The 21,487-nt window shown below is 48.9% G+C and overlaps 6 protein-coding genes across 6 annotated transcripts; 4 read left to right on the forward strand and 2 right to left on the reverse strand.

Annotated features, from left to right (window-relative positions):
• Positions 1 to 57: 57 nt before the first annotated feature.
• BO85DRAFT_450441 (COP9 signalosome subunit CsnD) lies at positions 58 to 1,947 on the reverse strand. Its single transcript, XM_025660377.1, has 2 exons — positions 233 to 1,947; positions 58 to 176 (listed from the first exon to the last, which is right to left on the reverse strand). Exons 1-2 carry the CDS (start codon positions 1,448 to 1,450, stop codon positions 144 to 146), a joined length of 1,251 nt encoding a protein of 416 aa, XP_025514354.1. The 5' UTR covers positions 1,451 to 1,947; the 3' UTR covers positions 58 to 143.
• A 133-nt stretch (positions 1,948 to 2,080) lies between these two features.
• BO85DRAFT_469670 (transcription factor IIF subunit TFG2) lies at positions 2,081 to 3,747 on the forward strand. Its single transcript, XM_025662344.1, has 4 exons — positions 2,081 to 2,539; positions 2,627 to 2,891; positions 2,942 to 3,138; positions 3,201 to 3,747. The coding sequence occupies exons 1-4, from the start codon at positions 2,240 to 2,242 to the stop codon at positions 3,588 to 3,590; spliced, it is 1,152 nt and encodes a 383-aa protein (XP_025514355.1). The 5' UTR covers positions 2,081 to 2,239; the 3' UTR covers positions 3,591 to 3,747.
• A 168-nt stretch (positions 3,748 to 3,915) lies between these two features.
• Positions 3,916 to 6,115, forward strand: BO85DRAFT_49717 (CCCH zinc finger protein). The gene is made up of 3 exons (XM_025663986.1): positions 3,916 to 4,063; positions 4,115 to 4,853; positions 4,906 to 6,115. Exons 1-3 carry the CDS (start codon positions 4,018 to 4,020, stop codon positions 5,636 to 5,638), a joined length of 1,518 nt encoding a protein of 505 aa, XP_025514356.1. The 5' UTR covers positions 3,916 to 4,017; the 3' UTR covers positions 5,639 to 6,115.
• A 1,949-nt stretch (positions 6,116 to 8,064) lies between these two features.
• BO85DRAFT_49747 (uncharacterized protein) lies at positions 8,065 to 9,157 on the reverse strand. Its single transcript, XM_025663992.1, has one exon. The coding sequence runs from the start codon at positions 8,896 to 8,898 to the stop codon at positions 8,140 to 8,142; it is 759 nt and encodes a 252-aa protein (XP_025514357.1). The 5' UTR covers positions 8,899 to 9,157; the 3' UTR covers positions 8,065 to 8,139.
• Positions 9,158 to 15,107: 5,950 nt separating this feature from the next.
• On the forward strand, positions 15,108 to 17,514 carry BO85DRAFT_49763 (putative bZIP transcription factor). Its single transcript, XM_025664002.1, has 2 exons — positions 15,108 to 16,091; positions 16,161 to 17,514. The coding sequence occupies exons 1-2, from the start codon at positions 15,283 to 15,285 to the stop codon at positions 17,260 to 17,262; spliced, it is 1,911 nt and encodes a 636-aa protein (XP_025514358.1). The 5' UTR covers positions 15,108 to 15,282; the 3' UTR covers positions 17,263 to 17,514.
• A 2,146-nt stretch (positions 17,515 to 19,660) lies between these two features.
• On the forward strand, positions 19,661 to 20,320 carry BO85DRAFT_49912 (uncharacterized protein). The gene is made up of 2 exons (XM_025664056.1): positions 19,661 to 20,097; positions 20,161 to 20,320. The coding sequence occupies exons 1-2, from the start codon at positions 19,802 to 19,804 to the stop codon at positions 20,231 to 20,233; spliced, it is 369 nt and encodes a 122-aa protein (XP_025514359.1). The 5' UTR covers positions 19,661 to 19,801; the 3' UTR covers positions 20,234 to 20,320.
• Positions 20,321 to 21,487: the final 1,167 nt, after the last annotated feature.

Here is a 21,487-nt window from a genome sequence, read left to right on the forward strand (position 1 = left end):
ACGCACGATATAACATACGCTTCTAACGACCATCAACCACATGTACCATGTACCATGTATTCTGCGCATCTTCTTATCATTACGCCTGTGAAATAAACATGTCGCTAGCTAATTTCTGATTCATGGTGTATCATTTCATACCCTCAATGCACTGTCGGCTGTCCAGCTGCAAAATCCTACTGTTATGTTAGCTCACTTTAGTCCGCAATAGCACTCAAACAATAGGACTCACCGGAAACGCATTGGTGATGCTCGTAGCCACTCTCTCCACATCTTCAGCCAGACCCTGCACCCCAGCATCCCACTGCCGGATATGCTGTCCTGTAGTGGCATTCCCTCCATCAAAGTATATTATCCCATCAATCTGATCAATACTCCCCTTCAAACGACCCTGCTCGACCATCCTCGCCGCATAATCCTCCGCCTTCTCCCCCGCCGTGAAGTCCCCACTCCCCTGGAGCCCCAGAATCGCACCCAACGCATCGGTCGTAATATTCTCGTAGAGCTTGCTAGCCGCAACCAAATTGTGTTCAACAACAGCCTTATCCAGCACGGTAGACCCATCCGCCGTCACAGCCAACTGATGCGGCGCCAACCGCTGCGCAAACGCAGCCACCTCCTCCGGATTCAGCAACCGATCGAGGAACATTTTCTCCAGGATAGCAAACTCATCCACCGACGTCGACCGATCATCCTTATACAGCGTAGCGAGGATCCGAGACCGCTGCGGTCCAGCCGGAGCGAGCACCGCGCACCGAATAGCAGCCGCCAAAGCCTGCAGCCGATCCTGTTCATCCACTCCCGCCGCAAGACTAACATTGAAGTATTCCTGACTAGCATCGAGAAAGCGTCGACGAGCATCCAGAATACGAGCCTGGGATAGCTTGAAATGCAGCTTCAACTCGTGATCCTCGATCTTACTCGGCAGGTTCTTGATGCGGTTCAAGAACGCTTCCGCACTGGTGGTATCATCCTCCTCGAGGTAGTATCTCACGATCCGAATCCATAGTCGCACCTTGGCGGCGTCGGAGACTAGCCGCTGCGAACTGTCGATGTGGATGCCCTGCAGGGCTTTCGCAGCGTCGGTGTACTGGCCTTCGGCTTCGTAGGCATCTGCGAGGAGCTCGCGGATCTGTGCATCTTGTTCTTCGACGGAGGTAGAGCGGGATTGGAGGAGGGTGATGGCGTGTTGACCGACGCTGATTTGGGTTTCTTGGGTGAGTTTGCGGAGGACGGCGATGAAGGAGTCGAGGATGGGGCGGGCGGCGACGATGCTGATGTCTTCGCTGAGGACGGAGTCCAGGAAGTAGATTAGGTCTCTGGAGATCTGGAGTTCTGTGGATGTTGCTACGATGTCGCTGAGGAGGTTGTTGTAGAGCTGCAGCTTGTTTTGGGGGTTCGCGGAGGATTCGATCTCCGCGAGGGCGGAGGTGATTTTTTGGGAGGCCATATGGGTGTGGTTATGAGACTGGTATGTGATTGTGAGGTTGATGTGGGATATGGTACTCGAGTAGGCGGGTAATTGCGGGTGGAAGTGGTGTTGGTGTTCTCTTGATGGGCAGAGGGGTTGATGAGGTGGTGTACGTCAGGAATATGGCGTGGAATGCCGATGGAGGAGAAGTGAAGCTGGGGAGCTTATCGATAAGGGACTACAAGCACAGCACTCAATGCAGCACATCTAATTTAGAGATTTGCAACGTTCTTTGACTACTGACCTTGGGCAAAATGATACAATGGGGTATTCCTGTCTAATGCTTGAGTACTCCGACCCTTCATGGTATACTAAGACTCCGTCCTGTACCTCCCCAAGAAATACATTTCTAGTGACGGGGGTTACAGCCTCAGGATAGGGATTTCCAAATATTGTGTGGGCTGACTTGTAACAGCCGTGTCTAGTAGTTTGAGCAAAAGCAAAGTCTTTAGGTTAATGTTAAAGTTGAAAGCTAGGACGCTGAGGCAGAAGTATGAATGGAATTGTGTTAATGTTTTCCTATTCAAAGCGCAAGTTGTCCACCGCCTTTGACGACCCGCTCGGGCGGCGGGTTTCTTGCTTGCGGCGACGCATCTTCCCCATTCGAAGCTTCAACATCGCGTACGTCACTGACGCTTTCCTTTGGACTCATCTAACCCCTTGACTTGTCGCTCCCTTACGCCTCGGTTACGATCGCTTCACTATCTTCGGAAAGTTGGGCTATTAGTCAACACTTTTTTTCGCTCCAGTATTAGGCTGTGTGGCGCCATGGTCCCCCAAGTCAAACAGGAGCCTGATTCCCAGACCCCATACATCAAACCCGACCCATATATCAAACAGGATCCCGACAGCAAGGATACAGTGCTCGCTGATATCGACGATGAAGACTTGTATGAAGATGCGGGCGATCTAGACTTCTCGGCTGCAAACCAAAGCGTCTGGCTTTCACGGCTGCCCCGGTCACTATGGGAACATTGGGCGCATCTGTCAAACAGCGCCGGCGATGACGACGAGGAAATTCAGATCGGGACAATGAGGATCGAGGGTACACAGAATGATCTCAAACGGGTATGTCTCCATCTGCGAAGAACTTTGTCGAGGGACCTCGGTTTGTGTTTCTGTGTTACCACGGACTGACTTTTGTGATCTTTGTAGGTCAGTTTGCGCATAAACGCACGAGAAGACAATCGCGATATTCCTAAAGACTACCTACTGCAACGGCAAACGATAACCTCAGAGAACGTTTCGCACTTGACGCAAAATACGTACCTTTTCACGGAGAGGGACCTCCCAGGTCATGAGAATCGAATGGTGGTTTTTGGCGAGGCGCGTTCGGCGCTCTATGAGTCGATGAAGCGGGAAATGAAGAAGAAGGAGCGCAAGAAGAAATGGGAGCCATACGTCAGAAAAACTGTGCCGAGTATGTACCCTGTTACTGCGACAAAGGAGGTCTTGCTCACATTGCAACAGAACAGACGGCTCTGGTGGGGAGCGTGAGCGAAGAGTTCAACTGCCTTCCGGTCGAGAATGAGGAATTCCGGCGCCTTTCTGAGAAGAAGGCTCTGGAGGCACTCAAGCCGAAGCGTGAGACTGTATTTATCGATAAGATTCCGGGCAAGATGCTCCAGCCGCGCAATGCATTGCCTGGAGAGAAGGGTGCTTTTGTGGTAAGTTTTCCTTTGCCGTGCTTATTAGTTCTACTTGGCTTACAGAATACTTTCCATTCCAGCAAGCAACGAGGCCAGCCAAGCCCAAGGCCCAGGAAAACAAAACCACGCGTATGCCTCAAAACGAACTGTTGGATCTTATCTACCAGTGCTTCAGGGAATACAAGTACTGGCCATTTAAGAACCTCAAGGCGAGACTGCGACAGCCCGAGGCTTATCTCAAACAAACTTTGGAAATGGTTGCGCATTTGGTCAAAGCCGGTGACTTTGCTATGACCTGGGAGCTGAAGCCCGAAGCGAGGGAAAGCAACTACGCCAATGCGATGTACAACGATGCTAAGGATGAACTCGCACCGGGAGACTACAACTTCGAGGATGGCTCTGAAGAGGAGGCCACTCCTTCTGGCATGATGACAGATAATGACGAAGGACAGTTCGAGAACGTTGTCTAAGGATACGGATCCTATGTAGCATAAGGGCCATGGCGTTACTTTGGGGTTTGGGTGATTTGATACAGGCTGTTTAGATAGTATATTATGAGCGCCTAGATGACAGGCCCGACATCTAACACACATTTTTACAGAACAATATCATCGAGCTGAAATGAGTATTTCTTTGTTTGAAGTAGAAAATCTCATAACATACTCCGTACTCCGTAGTCATTGTCAGAATATAGACAGCAATGGCATCCGTACAAAGCGCAGTAACACGTGACCATCGGCCGCCACACACCGCGTTCGTCATTTCATCATCCGCATCATCAACACAAGCTCATCTCTTACAACTCAGCGGCGTCTGTCATTCAGCTACCCAGTATAGACGAAAGATTCTACTTTGAGTGACTTGCTAACGTGGCTTTGGCCGCCTACTCAGGTTAAAATGACAGAAGATCAGGATCTGATGGCCAAAATCAGCCAGCTTGCTGGTAAGCGCATTCTAGCTATCCACAACCGTGCCGGCCTCTAACCTCCACCAGGCCAGATCAATAGGCACAAAACTCAACAGTCTCAGCCTGAGTCTCCCTACAGTAGTGAAATAGCTCCAGGCCAACACGTTTCGCGGCATGTTCCTTACCGAGGTCGCGGATGGGCGCCTTATCGTGGACGACACTACTCACGAGGTCGTCATGTAGCTCCCCATCGCCACCGTACCCTCATCCTCAACAACGCAACATCAGGTACACCTGGATCGGCTACTCCAGCTGGCACGGGGACTGATACAGACGGTGAGGCGCGATCTGCAACACCAAATGAGTGGGTTGTGAAACGCGATCGTCATATGCAGCTCATCAACACTTCGATATACGACAAAGAGACACAAGCGAGGACGAAGGCGATGGAGGAGAGTCGCCAGGCAAAGGCGCAAAAGAGAGCACAGGTCGAGCAGGCGAGAGTTATGAATTACGCACAGGGCGTCGGCAGAGTCCATTCTACGGGCTTCGCGGCTCCTCAGGTGTCGACTACTGCAGAACCGTCAGGGGAGTATCAGGTTTTCGTCAACGACATACCGTTTCGGGTGTCGCGCGGTGGTGGCAAGCTGATCCGAGTGTCTGGTGCGTGCGCTGTAGATGCTCTGGTCAAGCGAACTAGCTTACCGGTCATAGATAATCCGAATACTGCCAACGCTACGCCAAAACGAGTGACAGTGGCAGGCGTCGCTTTTGTCCGGAGCAAGAACGGAAATCTCCACCGCTTGGGTGCTGTTACATCAAAAAGGTGGCGGTTGTGTTGTCCATGTGGCGAGTTTGGAAGCTTACTTCAAATATAGAAAACCAATGACGGTCAAGAAGAAGAACGCGCTTTGCCAGCGATTCACTACGACGGGTACCAATGCTTTCCCTACACGAGGCCCTAAGTGGCCCTTGCCCCCATCTCATTATTGTTTCATCTTCTGCGGGATCACGCTGATCAGGATCTTCAAACGTTTAGGCAGCTGTTACAAAGGACCAACATGTCCCTATATTCACGACCCGAACAAGGTTGCAATGTGCAAGGACTTCCTCCAGACTGGTCAATGCAATGCAGGTATAAGTTGTGATCTCTCTCATGAGCCCTCGCCCCACAGATCCCCTGCCTGCGTGCATTTCCTGCGAGGGCGCTGCTCCAACCCCGAATGTCGCTATGCCCATGTTCGTGTGACCCCGGGCGCTCCTGTGTGCAGGGACTTTGCGGTTTTAGGATATTGCGAAAAAGGTGCCGAATGCGACCAACGACACGTTCACGAATGCCCAGACTATGCGAATGAGGGTGTTTGCAACAAGAAGCGCTGCCGTCTCCCCCATGTTGATCGGGCAGGACAGATCAGGAAAAATGCCGCTTCTAAGACAGATGCTACGGGCCTTGCGGAAGAGTCTGACGCATCCAGCGAGGAAGAAGAGTACGATGAGATTGACACGGATGACGTCGATTCGGACGATCTCGATGAGGATGAGCCCCAACTCATCGCGCCCGAGTCAGATACTGGCGAGGTGTCGCAACAACAGGACTACATCCGTCTCTAAACATTCATACCCACTAACCTTACTACAGTCTGTAATTGAAGTTGGCTTGGATTTTACGGATACCCCAAACAGAACAAGAAACGGGCAATGGCAAGAGGAAAGAAAAACAAATAAAGCAGAAAGAAAGAAACAGAGAATAAGAGGGAAATAATTTCATTACATAGTGGCCAATTAATGCCTGCCTTGAAAGTTTGATGCCTTACGGAATGTCGTGTTCCAGTCGCAGATGAAGATACCCCTATGCGTTCAGCATGTTGTTTACTTGCAGACGGTGTGTATACGAGTCCGTTTGACGATCTTGGATAAGTCCTATGGGTTGGTAAGGGATGACAGTTGGAAATGTAGTTCTACATGATGACGTTGTTGTGTTGAGGAGGTGAAGCCATAGGTAGCATACCAATGGAGATGAATATCATTTTTTCTGTTTCTGTTTCTGATTACTATATGCTACATCTCACTTACTTCCCTGCTGCAGACATTGCTTCAGACTAGCCACACGTGCTGCCCAGGGTGAGTCCGGGGCGTCAGGCAGTACCCATCCCCCCTGTGTCCTCACATGGCGAACCCAGAGAGAGGGAGACACAGGCAGACCGACGTGTGAGTCATACTCCCCCAACTTGACAGGAAGTCAGGTCGAAGACGATCAAAGCCGACGACCCCCACAGCGTGGATCCGCGTCCGATGCAATGCAATGCAAGCTAGCTCTTTAGTGTAGCGACTAACGGTGAAGATAACCAGCTAAGGGGAGGTACCTGGTCTCTCGCTGGTGCACTGCAAAAACCTAGCCCTGTCAATGGCTGCTTTACCCATATGGTTCGCATGGACCAAGGCGAGCCACGCTGCTTTTTTTTCCCTTTCCCTTTCCGAGTCCCTCTTTGTCTTTCTACCTAACCCAACTCTTACTTACCGCGTGTTCCGGGATGGCACGGGCGTTCTTTGTGCCGGTTGGAGCGATTAGGGCCGGCCGGGAGGACGACGATGAGACGCGACACCCGCCATTCCATGCCATGCCATGCCATGCCCTGAACCGTGCTGATGCGGATGCGGATTGCGGACACCAACGAGAAGCTGCCAGCCAGGCTGTTTAGTAGTCGAGTCTAAGCAAGTCGAGTTGAAACACCTGTCCTGGGGGTCTTGTTTCATGTTTGTTAGTCCCGACTTTCTCATTGCCTCGTGGCTTGCTATTACTGCCCTGGCCCGGGGACCGGATGTCCTGGCACCTATCATCAATCCTCCTACTCACGTACAGAGTACATACATGTACATATCTGTACGCACAATCTTTGCTCCGTCCGACTACTACCGGCAGGGGGACCTTGCTTAGGCGATAATTAAGAAAAGCTCCTTGGGGCGGTCTCAGTGGCACGATGTTTGTTCCGGGGATTGAGGAGGGGAGGAGGGGGGCCTTAGCGACCTACCGCCACATGCCACAAGCCGTAGTCTGTATGTATGCATGGGGAATATCCATACTGCCTACTCACTAACTAACCAACTAGGTACTAGATAGATGTCCAGGATGAAGGTACAAGGCAAGAAAAAAGAAAAGAAAAAGGCGATCAGATCACGGACCGGTGCAGTCATTCAGTCTGTGCCTGATGACAAGCGTCACCGCCAATTGGCTCGGATGGACCAGTTACGAGGGGAATGGCCCAATGACCGACATTCCTTCAACACCGATATTTTGCATCTTTAGTTTAGTTCAGATAGTTACTTTGGTATCTACCCGATGAGGTGCCCCTCGTTTAGCTTTCTGGGGAAGATGCAAGTGGGATCCGATAGGCAGAGTCTTCGAGAATGGTCGACGGGGTCCACTATGTTAATTTCTTTTGTTCACTGCAGTTGAGGACGGAACTGGAGATGATACCGCAGATTGATATACTACTAGTAGTTACTAGTCACTTGCTTCGTAGTGGTGAGTAGTCAACCAGGGCTCTTTTGTTCCTTTGGATGCCCAGCCTACCGCTGATTGGCGGAAAGCCGTAGATCAGGCCGGGAAACGTGACTTGGGGCGGTGTTGCTGCTGGAAGTTGCTTGTTCTGTGTCTAAGAACTGACTGACTACAACTCTGGTGCCTAGCAATGAACTATTCCAGTTCTAAAGAGTAGATGCTATTCTTACTATCCTATCCTACCTCAATCCTCAACTGCAAGTCATTTAGCACCCAGAATTACCTCATTTCATCGCTCTCTACTTCCTGCTTCGTAATACAAACTACTAAATTTATACGATCAGCAGCCTCGTTGGGCAACAATGGTATCATGCAACCGAGTCCGAGAAAGCCAATCTTCGAGAACGAGACTGACCGGCCCACTGACCCGGGAGCTTCCTTAATTCTTTCAATTCGAGTATGACAATGCTCTCACAATTTATGCATTCTCTCTGAATAAGCCTATCGTCGTCGATCGTCCGTAAGCCATTGGCTTCTGAGCAGTGTGGTTATGATTGTGGTCGAGCTACCATCACGTCCAATCCGATCCCTTGTAAGAGCCAAAAGAATCAACTCAACCCATTGCTGACGGCCAATTCCCTAGATAGCAGCCCGCATGCGCTGATTTCTTCAAGAGGCGAAGTCTTAATTTCCGTTCAATTAGCACCACTCCACCGGTCGCTTCTCTCGCCTCTTTCAATTGGACCCGGGGCTGGTGTACACCGCCAGAATGGCCACTCGGCATCGTCATCGCAAGACGAGCGATTACCCGGAATGGGGACAGGTCGCCAGTCACGGCAGGCCCGAGATGCTCCTTCTCCTTGTTCTGATGGCAAATTTCGAAATGAGAAATCAGATTTAGGACTTGTCGACTGCATTCACGTGTCTGTCTGCCGCGGACCACCCACCCCCTTTCCCCCGGCCTGATCCTATCCAGGACCCCGGGTTGAATAACGGTCAGGTTCCATACCCACACCCAACTCTTCCCTTCCCACCCACTCCTGCACACCGTACATGTTCGCCTCCTTTGCTGCAATTCCAAATCACCATGAGGATTCGCCTTAGCCCAATGAGAAATTGAGACAGAAAAAGAACACCAAGAAAGAATACTACTGCTTCTAGGGTATTGTTTCAAGTTGTCTTTTTGGCTCGTATCCGATTGGGTTTGCTTCCCTTGTCTTTGTTGTTCACTGCTGATTTGCTTCTGACTCGATATCGGATGCAATCTGCTCCTTCGTCCCCTCTTCACTTGGTGCATGAGATGATCTGAACACCGGCAAAGTTCATGCATTGCATCAGCAGTAGCAGTAGCAGCAGCAGCAGCAGAAGGCATATGTAGGGCAAGTTAATTGCTTTTTTATTCTCTGTCTTCTTTTGCATTTCACCTTCCACGCGATTGTCGCGAATAGCGGGCACCGCTGCTTTGCCGGCCCTGGATAAGTATGACATGCTTACGGACTGACTCTTTGCTATTGGGATTTCCATGCGTACCCGATACCAATGCACATCGGTAGTAGTCGCTGCGTAGATGAGATGATCGATACATTCAATTCCTTCTCATCCCGTCTTTCTGGGTTAGATTATACGTACCACAAGGTAAAATTGCCTATCTACCTGTGAAACGTGGCATCCAATTTTACTCCATACAATAGCTTCGTTCTTCTCTACACAGTATACCAATAACATAAACACAGACCAGTAAGGCTAAGCCTACAGAGTAAGCAACAGAACCAACCCATGACATCAACACACATACAAAACCCCATAACAGCTCCATCCTAGCTCATCAACAACAACAACCTGAAACACCAAGTCATCAAGGGGATGATGGATTCCATCCCAATTAGGAAATCATGTAGACCGGTAAAGCTTCGAGAAAACAAACCAGAGGAGGGGAAGCCGTAGACAGTGTGACTCATACCTCTCTTCTACTTTCTGTTGCACTAATACTACGCAGCGCACATACCAACAAACCTCCGCGTACATACACAGTAAGTGGTCGGTGACAACGTCCAAGCTTGCTTTGCTTGCTTTTGCTTGCCGATTCGACTAACTACTAACATACTATTCTAGTAAATAAGTAGTATAGTGCAGTGGAGTGGGTCATGGATTCTTCTGGTCTGTTTCATCTTATCGATAGTAGATAGTTGGCGGTAAGTAAGTGGACTTTCTAGTTGCTACTTTGGTCCTTGTGCATACTGTAGGATTTCGGGGACTAACTAGACTACGTACTATGTTATGTTATGTTATGTTGTTGCTTTGGGGCGGGTGGATGTGGATCGGCGCAGGCATTGTTGTGTAACTATGTACTATGCTTCGCTGCTTGAGATTTTGATTACATATTGAGGATTTTCGGGGTATTGATGCCTCGAATCATGGGGACTAGGACACGTTGGTTTAGGAGGAGGGGAGGGTGATGCTGTGATATCATGCTATCGGCCGAATTGGAGGGGAAGGTTCTCGGACGTCATTCGGTTCTTCAGGTAGTAGTAGTAGTAGTATGAGCGTAGTGAATTTACTGTGGTAGGTAAGTAAGTAGTTATGATGCTATAGCGTCTGAGGATATGTATTGTAGCATCACTGCATTAAGCCAATCATGGAAGATGGGAAAGCTTGCTACATACTGACTACTACTCAACCATTCACTCACTACTACTAGTAGGTCTACCCTACCTACATATTTTGAAACACCAAAAGCCATATGGCAACACCCAGACAAGGCAAACCAAGGGCAACGCACATTGTCTAGTTAAGGCACATACCACATCTACCTCAACCCCTTATCTGCAGAAAATCACAATACAACCAACTACAGCCTCACATCACATCACATCACCACCTCCAAGCTCGAAAGTCTAGCTCGAGCTCGAGCTCCAGCTCTAGCTTCTGCTTTCTACTCCTGCTTCCTTCCTGCCAAGCCAAGCAAAGATAGGCGCAAACCTTTTTTTGCCTTGGCCATGGATGGCCATATGCTTCAACCCAAACTCGCCCTGTCTCTGCATGAGAACCCAGATCGTGCGGTGCGCACGGCCAAGGATCCGAGCGAGATGCGATGACATCGATTGGATTGGTTTGGATTGGTTTCCCCGCAGGAAAGTGCAAGAAAGGGGGAAGAAGCAGTGATGCCTTACCTGGGGTTAATTACTGGCAATTATCTTTTTTTGATCTTTTTCTTTTTTTTGTTTTGTGTGTAGGTATTTAGTTGGTTAGTTGAGTAATAGGAAAGTACGTACGGAGTACTTAGATGGATGACGAATTCTGTTACTGGTGATAGTCACAGGTGGAGGGAGGGAGGGACGGGATGGAGGATGCGATGGATGATAATTTACTCTGTGTGTCCTTCCTAATTGGGAAAATTACAAACATTAAGTTTTCTTTTTTTTTTTTTTTTTTTCCCCTTGTGATTCTTCTTTTCGGTCGATAGAATTGTGGAATGAAAATGAATGAATGACCTTCCATCTCGTGACTCCGCCGTTGACTTACTTAGGTAAGACGGTTACCTAAGGACGAAACAGAAGGGTGAGTGGATATGGCTAGCCTAACAGTAGATAGATACTAGTATCAACCGCCACACGAAGAAGAAAGAAAATGCAGGTGAACCGTCAAAAGTGGATTAAGCTCCATAAGTTGATGGTGGTGCTTATACCAAAAGAGGTAATTTAACTTGACTACTTACTACCTACCTGCCTGACTAGTGAAGCACAGAGGTAGGTAGGTAGGTAAGTCAGTGACTTGCTTACTTACAGTAAACTAAACTACTAAGAGCCTGGCATCAACGCCAGAATCGAGAACCAAAAAAGCAAAGAAAAACACCCGCTCGGCAATCATCCCCAAAAAGAAATAAATCTAAATCAATCAAACCGTAAACCTGATTAATATCTGTATTTGATTCGAGGGCATCCAGTCCAAGATGAAATCCGATGAGAAGAGAGAGAGTGTGTGTGTCCGTGCTTTTTTTTGTTTCTGCATCTGAGGTGCAGCTTCCGTGCGGTATGTGCATTTCAGGTAAATCTGTCATGGAATTGGTTCGAAAAGCACGGGCGGGCGCGGGTGCCAGTGTGTGAGGGTGTGTCGCAACAGAACGGGTGTGCATGCGATGCGCGCGCGCCGATTGAAGGGGGGCCGCGCGGGCAGGCAATGACCCCAGTCTAAACCGAAATGGCAAAAGGGCCCTTTTGTTTTGTTTTGGTTTTTGTTTTGTCGTCCACCCGTGGACTGACTGGCTGGGTTTGGTTTTCTTTGTGGTTATTGGTTGTGGATCAACTGCTTTGGATGGGTTGGATGGATCTCCCCTTCTACGGGCCGGCCCTAACGGTACCAGAGATGAATTCGTGGTGGTTTCCTAGGTTCTCTATCGAGGTGCTATGGAGGGGAAAAAGCAAAATAGATGCATGTGTATAGCATTGTGGTAGTGGTGAATGATAATGATAGCAAGTGAAAGCAAACATCTAGGCTTGGGAGAGGCTGCTGTCACGGGCATATCACACCAACAATAAGAATTACGATAAGAACGAGGCTTCAATGAAGGATGCGATGCTAGCCCATCGGATCATTCTCTCCTCTAAGCCGGTCTTAGCAGGAAACACTCCGTACTTCTTCATCAGCATCAACAGCCTGATCCAGCCTCAGGAGCTTTTTTGGTTCCCAGCGCTCTGGCGTGCAATGCTGATGATCACAATGGAAATAGTTTCCTCTCAGCCCATGAGGGATGTCGCACTGTCGCGCGCGCGAATGATTGGTCATGCCCGCAACTGAAGGCTGGAGGGCGATACGCTTCATGCCCGGGGGTGTGGGATGGGTGATGGTGTCCCGTATGTATTGTATGACATCGAGTCCGTCCATCTGATCCCACGCCCGCCTGCCCTCTCTTCCTCCCATCGGAAGAAAAAAAGTATGAGGGGGAGGGAGGGGGGTATGGCCTCATCGTCTGGTATTCTTGGTATCGTCCTGTAACTCACGACTCGCCCTATCCCAGGGGTCGATCATGGGATGGATGCACACTGACTGAGCGCACAGACGATCTCCTCTTTTGGGCATCATCTTTCCCAAATCCAAAACACCGAGGAGCCAAGAGAGCCCCCCTCCTCCTCAGGTCCTGGTAGGATGAACGGGCCTGTTGTTCAGGTACCTACCCACCGACATATGTACGTACATTATGGGATCATCATCGAACCTGAGGATGAATAGGGAGGGAGGGGATGTGTTGTGGTGTGGTGTGTGCTTGAAACCATGAACCCAGTGTGCTGGACCCCAGGTACCAATCAATCGTTTTGCGTTCCCGGATGTGATTCAATCGATTACTGTCGGGAGGGATAGAGAAGGGAATCGCATGCCTGAGTTCGGGCTGCTACGGGATAAGCGACTGGCAGAGAGAGACAGACAGACACACAGAGAGAGAAGGACAGGCACATGGATTGACGGAAGTTTCGACTGTATCGGATAGAGGGGTCGTACTGTCAGGAATGATCGAATCGATAGGCTCTCGATATCCGATTTGTGGCCCCACCCGTAATACTAACCATGGTTCTGATACCGACCACTCTCTGCACCCACTACACTACTTACAGACATCTAACTAACTAACTATACTAGCATGGAAACTTATGGTCCCTACTCCTCCTACTACGGACTTACTTAGTACGACTCCGGTCTCTAACCCACTCTTTACCCGGAGACCGGCACTCACTGGGAAGGGTAGTATCTACGAAAAGTAGACTCCCAGTTGAGAACTCATCCCGAGCGGCTATCCATCGGTCCGGATGATTGACTGATGTTGGTATTCCCAAAGTCAAAAGTTAAGGTTAGTTGAGACAGGCAACGGCATATAGCCGCCGTTATTGACGGGCGAGGGCTCTTTGTCGATATTGTTGGTTAGGTTTGGCGGTTAGGGTTGATTATTATTCTCTTCTAATTATGCGACAGTTGGGGGGAAGATCCCACCGAATTCCTTCGGCCTATCATCTATCACATCCTGCACTATGTATGAGTCGCGTCTGGTGAAAAGCATACTCACTTACTAAGGTCGGTAGGTATCTCCTACTTTCTAGTTTCTACTACTACTATTGCTAAATGGATTAGGTAGTAAATAGTAAGTATATTCTCAGGGATAAAGGTGATGCTTCCTTTGATGTAATTGGGAAATAAAATGAAGAAGGTTAGGCCTACAATAAAGTACTACAGTAGATAGTAGACTACCGGCAAGGCGATCATCGGGATTCTTCCAGAGCAGCAATATTCTCGCTAGTTAGCCTCCTTAGTCCGCTAGTTAGTACCTACATTTGACGATGTGAATAACCTCAACCTTTACCAACCCAGGGGATAAGATCAATCATCATGGGTACTACACGAGCAGCGTCACGATCATGATTCGTCTCTAGTCAAAAGCACTGGGCGAGTAACCAGCCAGGAACGATGATTATTCATCCACCCTTCTCGTCCCAAAGGTTCCCCTGCCAGCTGCACGTCTGCCCAACGAAGCATCCAATGATCGCTCCTCGTTAATCTCGGGAGCAGTCAGAAATGTCGCCTCGTCTTTTGACTTTTCCGCTGACCGCCGGATGCTCGTTGGGTGGTTTTGGGGGTGCGGCCGATTAGTGAGCGAGGAAGTGCGAGCGATGGGTCTGTGGTCTGTGGTTCTACCTACTACTTTGTTTAGGGTCGATGGAGAAGGGAAGAAAGAAGGCCGTGGGAAAATCATGGGCACGGGAATTAGGTGGGATTTTTTGGTTTTGGTTTTTTTCTTTTGGGGTGTTTTCTCTTGGGCTCACTCACTCTGCTTCTCTTCCTGATTTTTTCCTTATTTTATTTTTTATTTTTATTTTTGTTATTTTCTTTTTCTCTCTCCCATATTTTTTTCTAGTGCCTATTTTTCTGGTTACCCCCATGATTGCCGCTGTTGGTCCGTCTGTAGGTTATGGGTCAGGTCCCAGAGAGAAAGTATGGTTATGATTATAGTTAGTGTTTTTATTTTTATTCGCATTTTTTATTTCTTGGGGTTTTAATCTGAATATTACTTTTTCTTTATTTTAATTTTTAATTTCTGGAAGACAAAAAAAAATATTCACTCATCCTAAGATTTTCGTGCTGGGTCGAAAAGCAGTCTTACTATTCTGAACTTGGTCAGGGACTCCCTCATCGCATGTTTCCTGATTCAGCCCCGAAGGATATATGGACTCCCCCTCCCGCTTGTCACTTGCTCTTGTCCTCCATCACAATCAATCAATATACTGAACTTCAAACTCTCTTCGCGAGAGGTTTCTGTCTGATCACAAGAGACCTCGATTTTACCTTTCCTCCCCTCCTCCTTCATATTATACTTATTCCGCTTCTTCCCTCCCCTGCTCCTCTTCTGCCTCCACTTCGCTAGTTCTCTACTACTCTACACCTTGACCACCACCCGATCGATCTACTTCTCTTCCCATCTTATCCTTTTTCATTCCCCCCAATCCTCCTCCCTTGAGACTCTTTCGAGATTATACTCTCTCGTCTTTCTTCTCACGGGTTATCTCTTCATTCCTCCCATTCTTACACAAGCTTGAGACTTTCTAAATACTTTCACCAACCACCCTAAAACCCCGCACCTCTTGACCTGTTTTTTTTCCCGAACCTTTATTTTACACACCGCCTCTTGACTGCTCTACAAGCAACCACGGGCTTTTTTCCTTGATCAAAGCCACCTTTTTTCATCTTTATCCTCGTCATATACACATTCACAGTTATGGCAAGGTATTCTCAACAATCCTTTGACTTCTACCAACAATCCCCCTCTACATTGGATGCCAAACCGTCATATTCAGAAGAAGACGACATGAGTGTACTTGATGATAAGATCCTCGACTCTACTTCCCCCGAACTTCCTTCCACTGTTGCCGACCACCGGAGAACCTCATATGACCATGCACCCGATGCATTTGCGCATCGAGATTCCGTCTGGTCCGATTTCTCCCAATCCGTCTCTAGCACACAGTCCCGTCACAACTCCCAAGTCGGCCACGCTTTCTTTGAAACCGCCCCCAATCCTTTCATGCGGGTAGACGGCGCTCATCCATCCGCTCCCTACGGCCACCAGGCTTCCTGGCAGCTTGCAAAGGAATCGGGCTCCTGCACTCCTACCGCCATGTACGATCACTTTCCCTCCGAGTTGGATCACGCTTCGTCAGCCCCCTTTGCTGGCGGTGCCGTCGGTCCTGTCAGCACCATCAACATCCCCTCTATGTCCTACCGTCCCGGCATGGCCTTCGCTCACCCTGCCACTGTGGCTATGTCGCCGCAGTCCAGTCAGGGCTGGATGCCCGCTGCAACGGATCTGCCTGATGCCATGTCGCGGCCAACCAAGAGCCCGACCTACCGCAACAGTTCCCCCTTGAGTGTGCGCCGGGATGGGATCCGGAAGAAGAACGCTCGCTTTGAGATTCCTGCAGAACGGACGTTGAGCAACATCGACCAGCTGATCAGCCAGTCGACCAATGAGGAGGAGATCAAAGAACTCAAACAACAGAAGCGGCTGCTGAGGAACCGTCAAGCTGCGTAAGTACCCATTGCCCCCTCTCCCCCTTACATTGATGACATCAGCCCATATCTAATCTTGTCCTCTAGTTTGGATTCCCGTCAGCGCAAGAAGCTCCACACCGAGAAATTGGAAGAGGAGAAGAAGCAGTTCACCCAGGTCATTAGCGACCTCGAGGAGGAACTGCAGAACATGCGCCTACGGGAGGCCGAACTCCTTCGCGAGAAGAGCGAATGGATGGCCGCCCAGCAGGAAATCACACAGTACATCAACACCATGCACATGGAGAAGGATGAACTGATCCGGGTGCACACCTTGGAGACTGCTGATCTTCGAAAGAAGAACAACATCCTCAAGGAGACCGTGGAGAAGCTTGAGAGACACGCACGAACCGCCGCTCCTGCGATGACCACCGAGTTCTCGGACTTTGAGAACTTGACCATGGACAGCAGTCCTTGGGAAGACTTTACTATGGTGAACAGCCTCTCCCTTGACGCAGAGTCTGTTCCCACCTCGACGGCACACTCTTCCTCGTTGGTGGTCTCCACGAACGATAAGGAAAAGTCTGCGACCAGCGACTACCCCTTCAGCTGGAACGCCTTTTACATGTGCCTTCTCTTCGGAGCATTCATTGCCTCCAACAGCTCTACGCTGTCGGCTCGCTCCATGCCTCAGCTCTCGGAGGAGTATCGCGCTGAGTCCGCGAATGTCCTCCGGGCTGTTCTGTCTTCCTCTCCGCCCGAGCTTGCTCAGGGCCAAGGCGCTGTGGCTTCCTCGTCGGCCATGCCCATGCCTACCACCATCACTGGAGCCGAGATGGCTCAGATGACCGGCACAGCGGCACCGTCGAACCTGGATGAACTCCACAACACCCTGGCCATGCCCTCCAAGCAGCAGGAACAGGAGCAGGTTTTCGCTCTCAACGCGGACCAGTACAACTCCTTGACGACTTTTGATGATGCGGGTGTCGACTACAAGCAGCAGCAGCAGCCTTCTAATCTGCAGCAGGCGCTCGCTGCGATGCGTGGTAACGTTGCCCACAAGCTTCCGAACAAGGCTACCTCTGAAGTCTACTCTCGTTCCCTCATGTGGGACCGGGTACCTGAAAAGGTTATCCGAGACTTCAGACGCATGGTTCAGGAATATGGTGTCGCCCCCGTAAAGGAGGAAGACTCCGGCTTCAGCCAGTAGTTTAGCCCCGCGATGGTTGGGTCACGCCGACCGTACATCGCCCATCTCAGCTCTCTCCTCTCTCTCCCTCTATCTCCACCGTGCCCAGACAAAGTTACATTGCCTGCGTTTCTTCTGCATCCAAACAAGCAAACTGATCGAGTTCTGTGCTTCCACCTCCGCCTCCTTTACGTCGTCTACAGTTAGACAGACGTACACCTTCTCTCTACATGCTTTAACGACATACGACTGTTGGCCAGTTTTAGCCAGATTTAGCCATATACATACATAGACAGCTTACCATTCACTTCGACTGGATATATCTTACGGACTAGCTTCATGATGACCTCGTCTGACAATTTAGCGATGTTGTTCTACGTTTCGCACTCCTTCGGCTTTATCGGCGTACCAGCGTTTTCTCATTCTCCGAGTTGAGTGTGGATTTCTCGAGCATCTGAAATATGTTGCAGTCGTTTACATCTACCTCCACACCTTCTCGTCGATTTCTATGACTTTCTTTCACGGATGGCATCTTTTGATTTTCACCATGGGACATTGCCTGCGCGTCGCAGGCAGTCCAACGGAACAACGGGACGGAACATATCGAGCGCTTGCTTACATTTTGCATATGACTTGGATTCGGGTTTCTGTTTTATTGCTTTTGAACTGTTGTGGTTTTTGATTTTGCTTTGGTTTTGCGTGCATCGCGTGGGGAATAGGTTGGGCTGCAGTGGCATTTGCTATGATTGTTATGATATGACTGACATGTTTATGATTTGGGATGTGGGATGCCTGTTAATGTCTATGTTGCGATGATGATTCGATCTGGGTCTGCTGAGAAGCCATACTGGATGGCTCTGCAGCCTACCACTCGTTTACTTTCTTTTGTCAGATACTTGACAAATGCCCGTGCATGTGCATGTGGCATGACACAGATGATCTTGGGCTTGTCCCGTCCACTCTTTTGAAAGACCTATATTTCGTTTGTCATCTGTGGATCACCTTTTTGTACTGTATATAGTATTGGCAGCAATGTTTTAAGGAGTTTGGCCAACCACATGGAATAAAAGTCTTCCGGTCTCGGACTTGCACACAAATACTGCCTGTTAAGCTATTGATAATGAATGTAATCATTCGCCTGATATAAGCGTCACTGTAGGCATATTACCTTCCTAGATATCGTGAAGGTGCGAATTCACGATTATCATATTCCATGATCAAAAGCCCACTAGATTCTTAAGGTTGTCCATCTCTTCACCCTGTCTATTAACATAAAAACGCCACCCCATATTCCAAATCACTACACCCCGTTTACGCCGTCACTGGATGTCTCCGTCACTACGTATCCCCGTCACTGTAAGCGACCATCACCGCGGCGATTGTATTCCATCTCTTCCTGGTATGAGCAGCTATAAATACGGGTCCTGATTCTTCTCTCATCTGAGTTTTTCCTTTCTTTATTATCCTTCTCATAACACAGAAAAGAGATTTTATAGACAAAGGGTATCTCAACTATGACTACCCCTAACATGGCTCTCATCTCATGAGCGATACTATACTATCGTCTGATCTATATACACCTCTCTAAGCAAAGCTACTACTTTCTTTATTTCTTTTACTGGGTCAGTCGCTTGCTCAACGCGACTCACGCCCATGGCTTACCATATTCTCATCTCTGATCTTTCTTAATCCGCCTTCTATACCCCGTCAATAAGAACCTGTCAAGCTCTCACCTCAAGAGGTGCACATTATACTCTTCTCTTCGTCCTCTGGATAATAGGGCCAGCTAATTCCCTATATCCTCTAAGGGCTACACTGTTGATGGTCTATATTCATCACTACAGCGCTGGTGTGCAGCATCATCTACACATCATTCCGTGGAGTATGTTGATAAGCACTACTCGCTGTGCATTATATCCCTGGAAGATGCAAATGCTACCCAACCGCGAATTTAGTTGCGGTGATAGCAGTTCTGAAGATAATGAAGGCTCAGGCTTCCGTGGATCGGCCCTGCAAGCTTCAAGCGGTCGCAACCGTCGCAAGTGTCAGGATGGTATCAATTATGCATCTCTCCTTACTATACCTTCTATACATCTTTACCGAACGGGTATGGACACGACCTTCATTATATCGCCACTAGGTAGCAGCAACACTAGCATAGATGGTCATTTGACGGGGATCTCACCATCGCGTCGAGACCGCTAGCTTACTCTGTTCATGCTATACAGCTTCAGCGCCAAGTATCAGACTGCTGGAGCTGATATTACGTCAGTCATCCTTTTCTTGCATACACCTGACTCTCACTACCATTCTCATACTGACAATATACTGAGATCTAGGCAGAGACAGAAACTAATCTGGGCGATTCTCCACCTGGTCCGAGCACAATTTGCCAAGTCCTGCTTAAACAAAGGTATTTAACTGCTAGGGCTCGATGACGCTACTGCAAAATATCTTACCGAAGCGGTCTCATCGGCTTCTTCTCCTCCAGCGCAGTATCATTCATCAGAAGAAGCTCTGTGCGTCATCTTCCTCTGCTTTATCCCGCTAGCTCCTACACATGTCTAACGGAGCAGCCGATACTTGGCTTTTGAGTATCGATCGGACGCAGTGTCTGCGAAGAAGGCGTTCTTCAAAAGTGCTGAAACATATCTTGGCACGATCTACAACATGTCGGACCAATTTACATAAGTCTATGGCGAAAGCTCGGGAACATCCGGTGCCAGCTAATCACACGCATGCGACTTTCCCAGCAAATCGTCTGCTTCCCACCCAAATGGAATCTGGCGTCGCAGCATCGCTGCAAAGCCAACATCATATCGCTCGAAGCTGGGTTCTGCAGAGTCTTGTTGTCTTGTGAGTGAAGAACGGAAGCATCCACAGAAATCAGATCACACTCTAACAAAGTACCCGCTACAGTGGGATCACACTGTCTGGTGGGCTGTTTGTAGGGTCAGCAACCAATTCAGTGACGACAAAGTCTCTACGATGAGTTGTGCTACACGTTTCCATTGACACGGGTCCAGGTCGATTTCTCCTACATATACGGTGACCACCGGAAGAACTTGCGCAACTGTCAACAAATCGAACAAGCACAAAGCAACTGGATCATATAACAAATAATATAACATTTCACGGAATCGCATGTGTGTCTCGCATGCTTGACTTAATGACGACCTTCCTTACTCAAAACATGTCCCTTTGGTTTCGAGCAACCTAGAACTGGTCTGTCGACATGTCCAGGTGGAATTGGTTCTTGACCTAGACCAAGGTTCCACTTGCTTGTAGCTTGTGAGACATAACTTGACAAGGATGCACGAGCGCGGTTACTGTACTTGCTTAATCTTGCTCGCACGCAGTAACACATTTATGTGGATATACTCGAATCACTACTATCGAGGACCCTTGTCCAGTCTCCTAGCGACTCTGTCACACCTATGCGAGCTCCAAGAGAAAACGGAGCCATCATACCGTTCCTAAAACTTCCAGCATCTCTTCTACAGTATTACTGCACTCTGATTTCCTATCATTCTGCGAGGATCAGACTGATATCTATAATAAATCAGAAACCCACCAAATTATAATCGTCTTGACTTTGAGTCGCGAACCCGCAAAGCTGAAGTTGAAATCATCAATTCCGGCTATTCTGGCGTTCAATAACTCTGTGGCAGGGCACATTGAGTCTCCCCTCACTTTTCATCTCATTGTGAAGGGGCTTCGAGACCTTGACTACTCATATTATAAGATGAGTCATATATTGGCCTGAGATCCGGGCAACAACGGTCCCGACTTTCACGGTCCCTTATACGTCATGGGCAAGCATATTTCAGTCTGCGTCCATGGAAGCCATGCTAGAGCAAACAGTTATATACGACTCTAATCGGATATCCCCAGCAGAGTAAGTCTTACGTCCTCGTTAACAAACGCTTGATCATTCAAGTGACGGGTTTTACTCTCAGGTAACGATATTCGAGACCACTTCCCGATGCGCCATAATCCGCTCATACTCCTCAAATCGCAGAGATACTGGACCGCAACAGGTCTCCGTCATGGGTACATATATGGAAGCATTGACAACTAGAGACCGAACTTGTCTGAATCTCCCTCCCCTCATAGGCAGGGTATACTACCAAAAAAACGAATGTGCAGGCGATGTGGCCTGTTAGTTGTGAAACCTGCTTGCCTATATACCCCAGAGCAAGCGTGTCATGTTCTGTGCCGTGTAATTCTTCTCTGGGATTGCGCA

The sequence above is a fragment of the Aspergillus piperis genome (assembly GCF_003184755.1).
Source record: "Aspergillus piperis CBS 112811 unplaced genomic scaffold BO85scaffold_12, whole genome shotgun sequence".
Taxonomy (NCBI): domain Eukaryota; kingdom Fungi; phylum Ascomycota; class Eurotiomycetes; order Eurotiales; family Aspergillaceae; genus Aspergillus; species Aspergillus piperis.

Coding starts and splice junctions, on each gene's coding strand:
- BO85DRAFT_450441 (XM_025660377.1), bottom strand. CDS start 1,450: ATGGCCTCCCAAAAAATCACCTCCGCCCTCGCGGAGATCGAATCCTCC. Junction 177..232: donor GCATCACCAATGCGTTTCCG/GTGAGTCCTATT, acceptor ACATAACAGTAG/GATTTTGCAGCTGGACAGCC.
- BO85DRAFT_469670 (XM_025662344.1), top strand. CDS start 2,240: ATGGTCCCCCAAGTCAAACAGGAGCCTGATTCCCAGACCCCATACATC. Junction 2,540..2,626: donor CACAGAATGATCTCAAACGG/GTATGTCTCCAT, acceptor TGATCTTTGTAG/GTCAGTTTGCGCATAAACGC. Junction 3,139..3,200: donor GAGAGAAGGGTGCTTTTGTG/GTAAGTTTTCCT, acceptor TTTCCATTCCAG/CAAGCAACGAGGCCAGCCAA.
- BO85DRAFT_49717 (XM_025663986.1), top strand. CDS start 4,018: ATGACAGAAGATCAGGATCTGATGGCCAAAATCAGCCAGCTTGCTG. Junction 4,064..4,114: donor CAAAATCAGCCAGCTTGCTG/GTAAGCGCATTC, acceptor AACCTCCACCAG/GCCAGATCAATAGGCACAAA. Junction 4,854..4,905: donor GGTGCTGTTACATCAAAAAG/GTGGCGGTTGTG, acceptor CTTCAAATATAG/AAAACCAATGACGGTCAAGA.
- BO85DRAFT_49747 (XM_025663992.1), bottom strand. CDS start 8,898: ATGCCTTCTGCTGCTGCTGCTGCTACTGCTACTGCTGATGCAATGCAT.
- BO85DRAFT_49763 (XM_025664002.1), top strand. CDS start 15,283: ATGGCAAGGTATTCTCAACAATCCTTTGACTTCTACCAACAATCCCCC. Junction 16,092..16,160: donor CTGAGGAACCGTCAAGCTGC/GTAAGTACCCAT, acceptor CTTGTCCTCTAG/TTTGGATTCCCGTCAGCGCA.
- BO85DRAFT_49912 (XM_025664056.1), top strand. CDS start 19,802: ATGTCTAACGGAGCAGCCGATACTTGGCTTTTGAGTATCGATCGGACG. Junction 20,098..20,160: donor CTGCAGAGTCTTGTTGTCTT/GTGAGTGAAGAA, acceptor TACCCGCTACAG/TGGGATCACACTGTCTGGTG.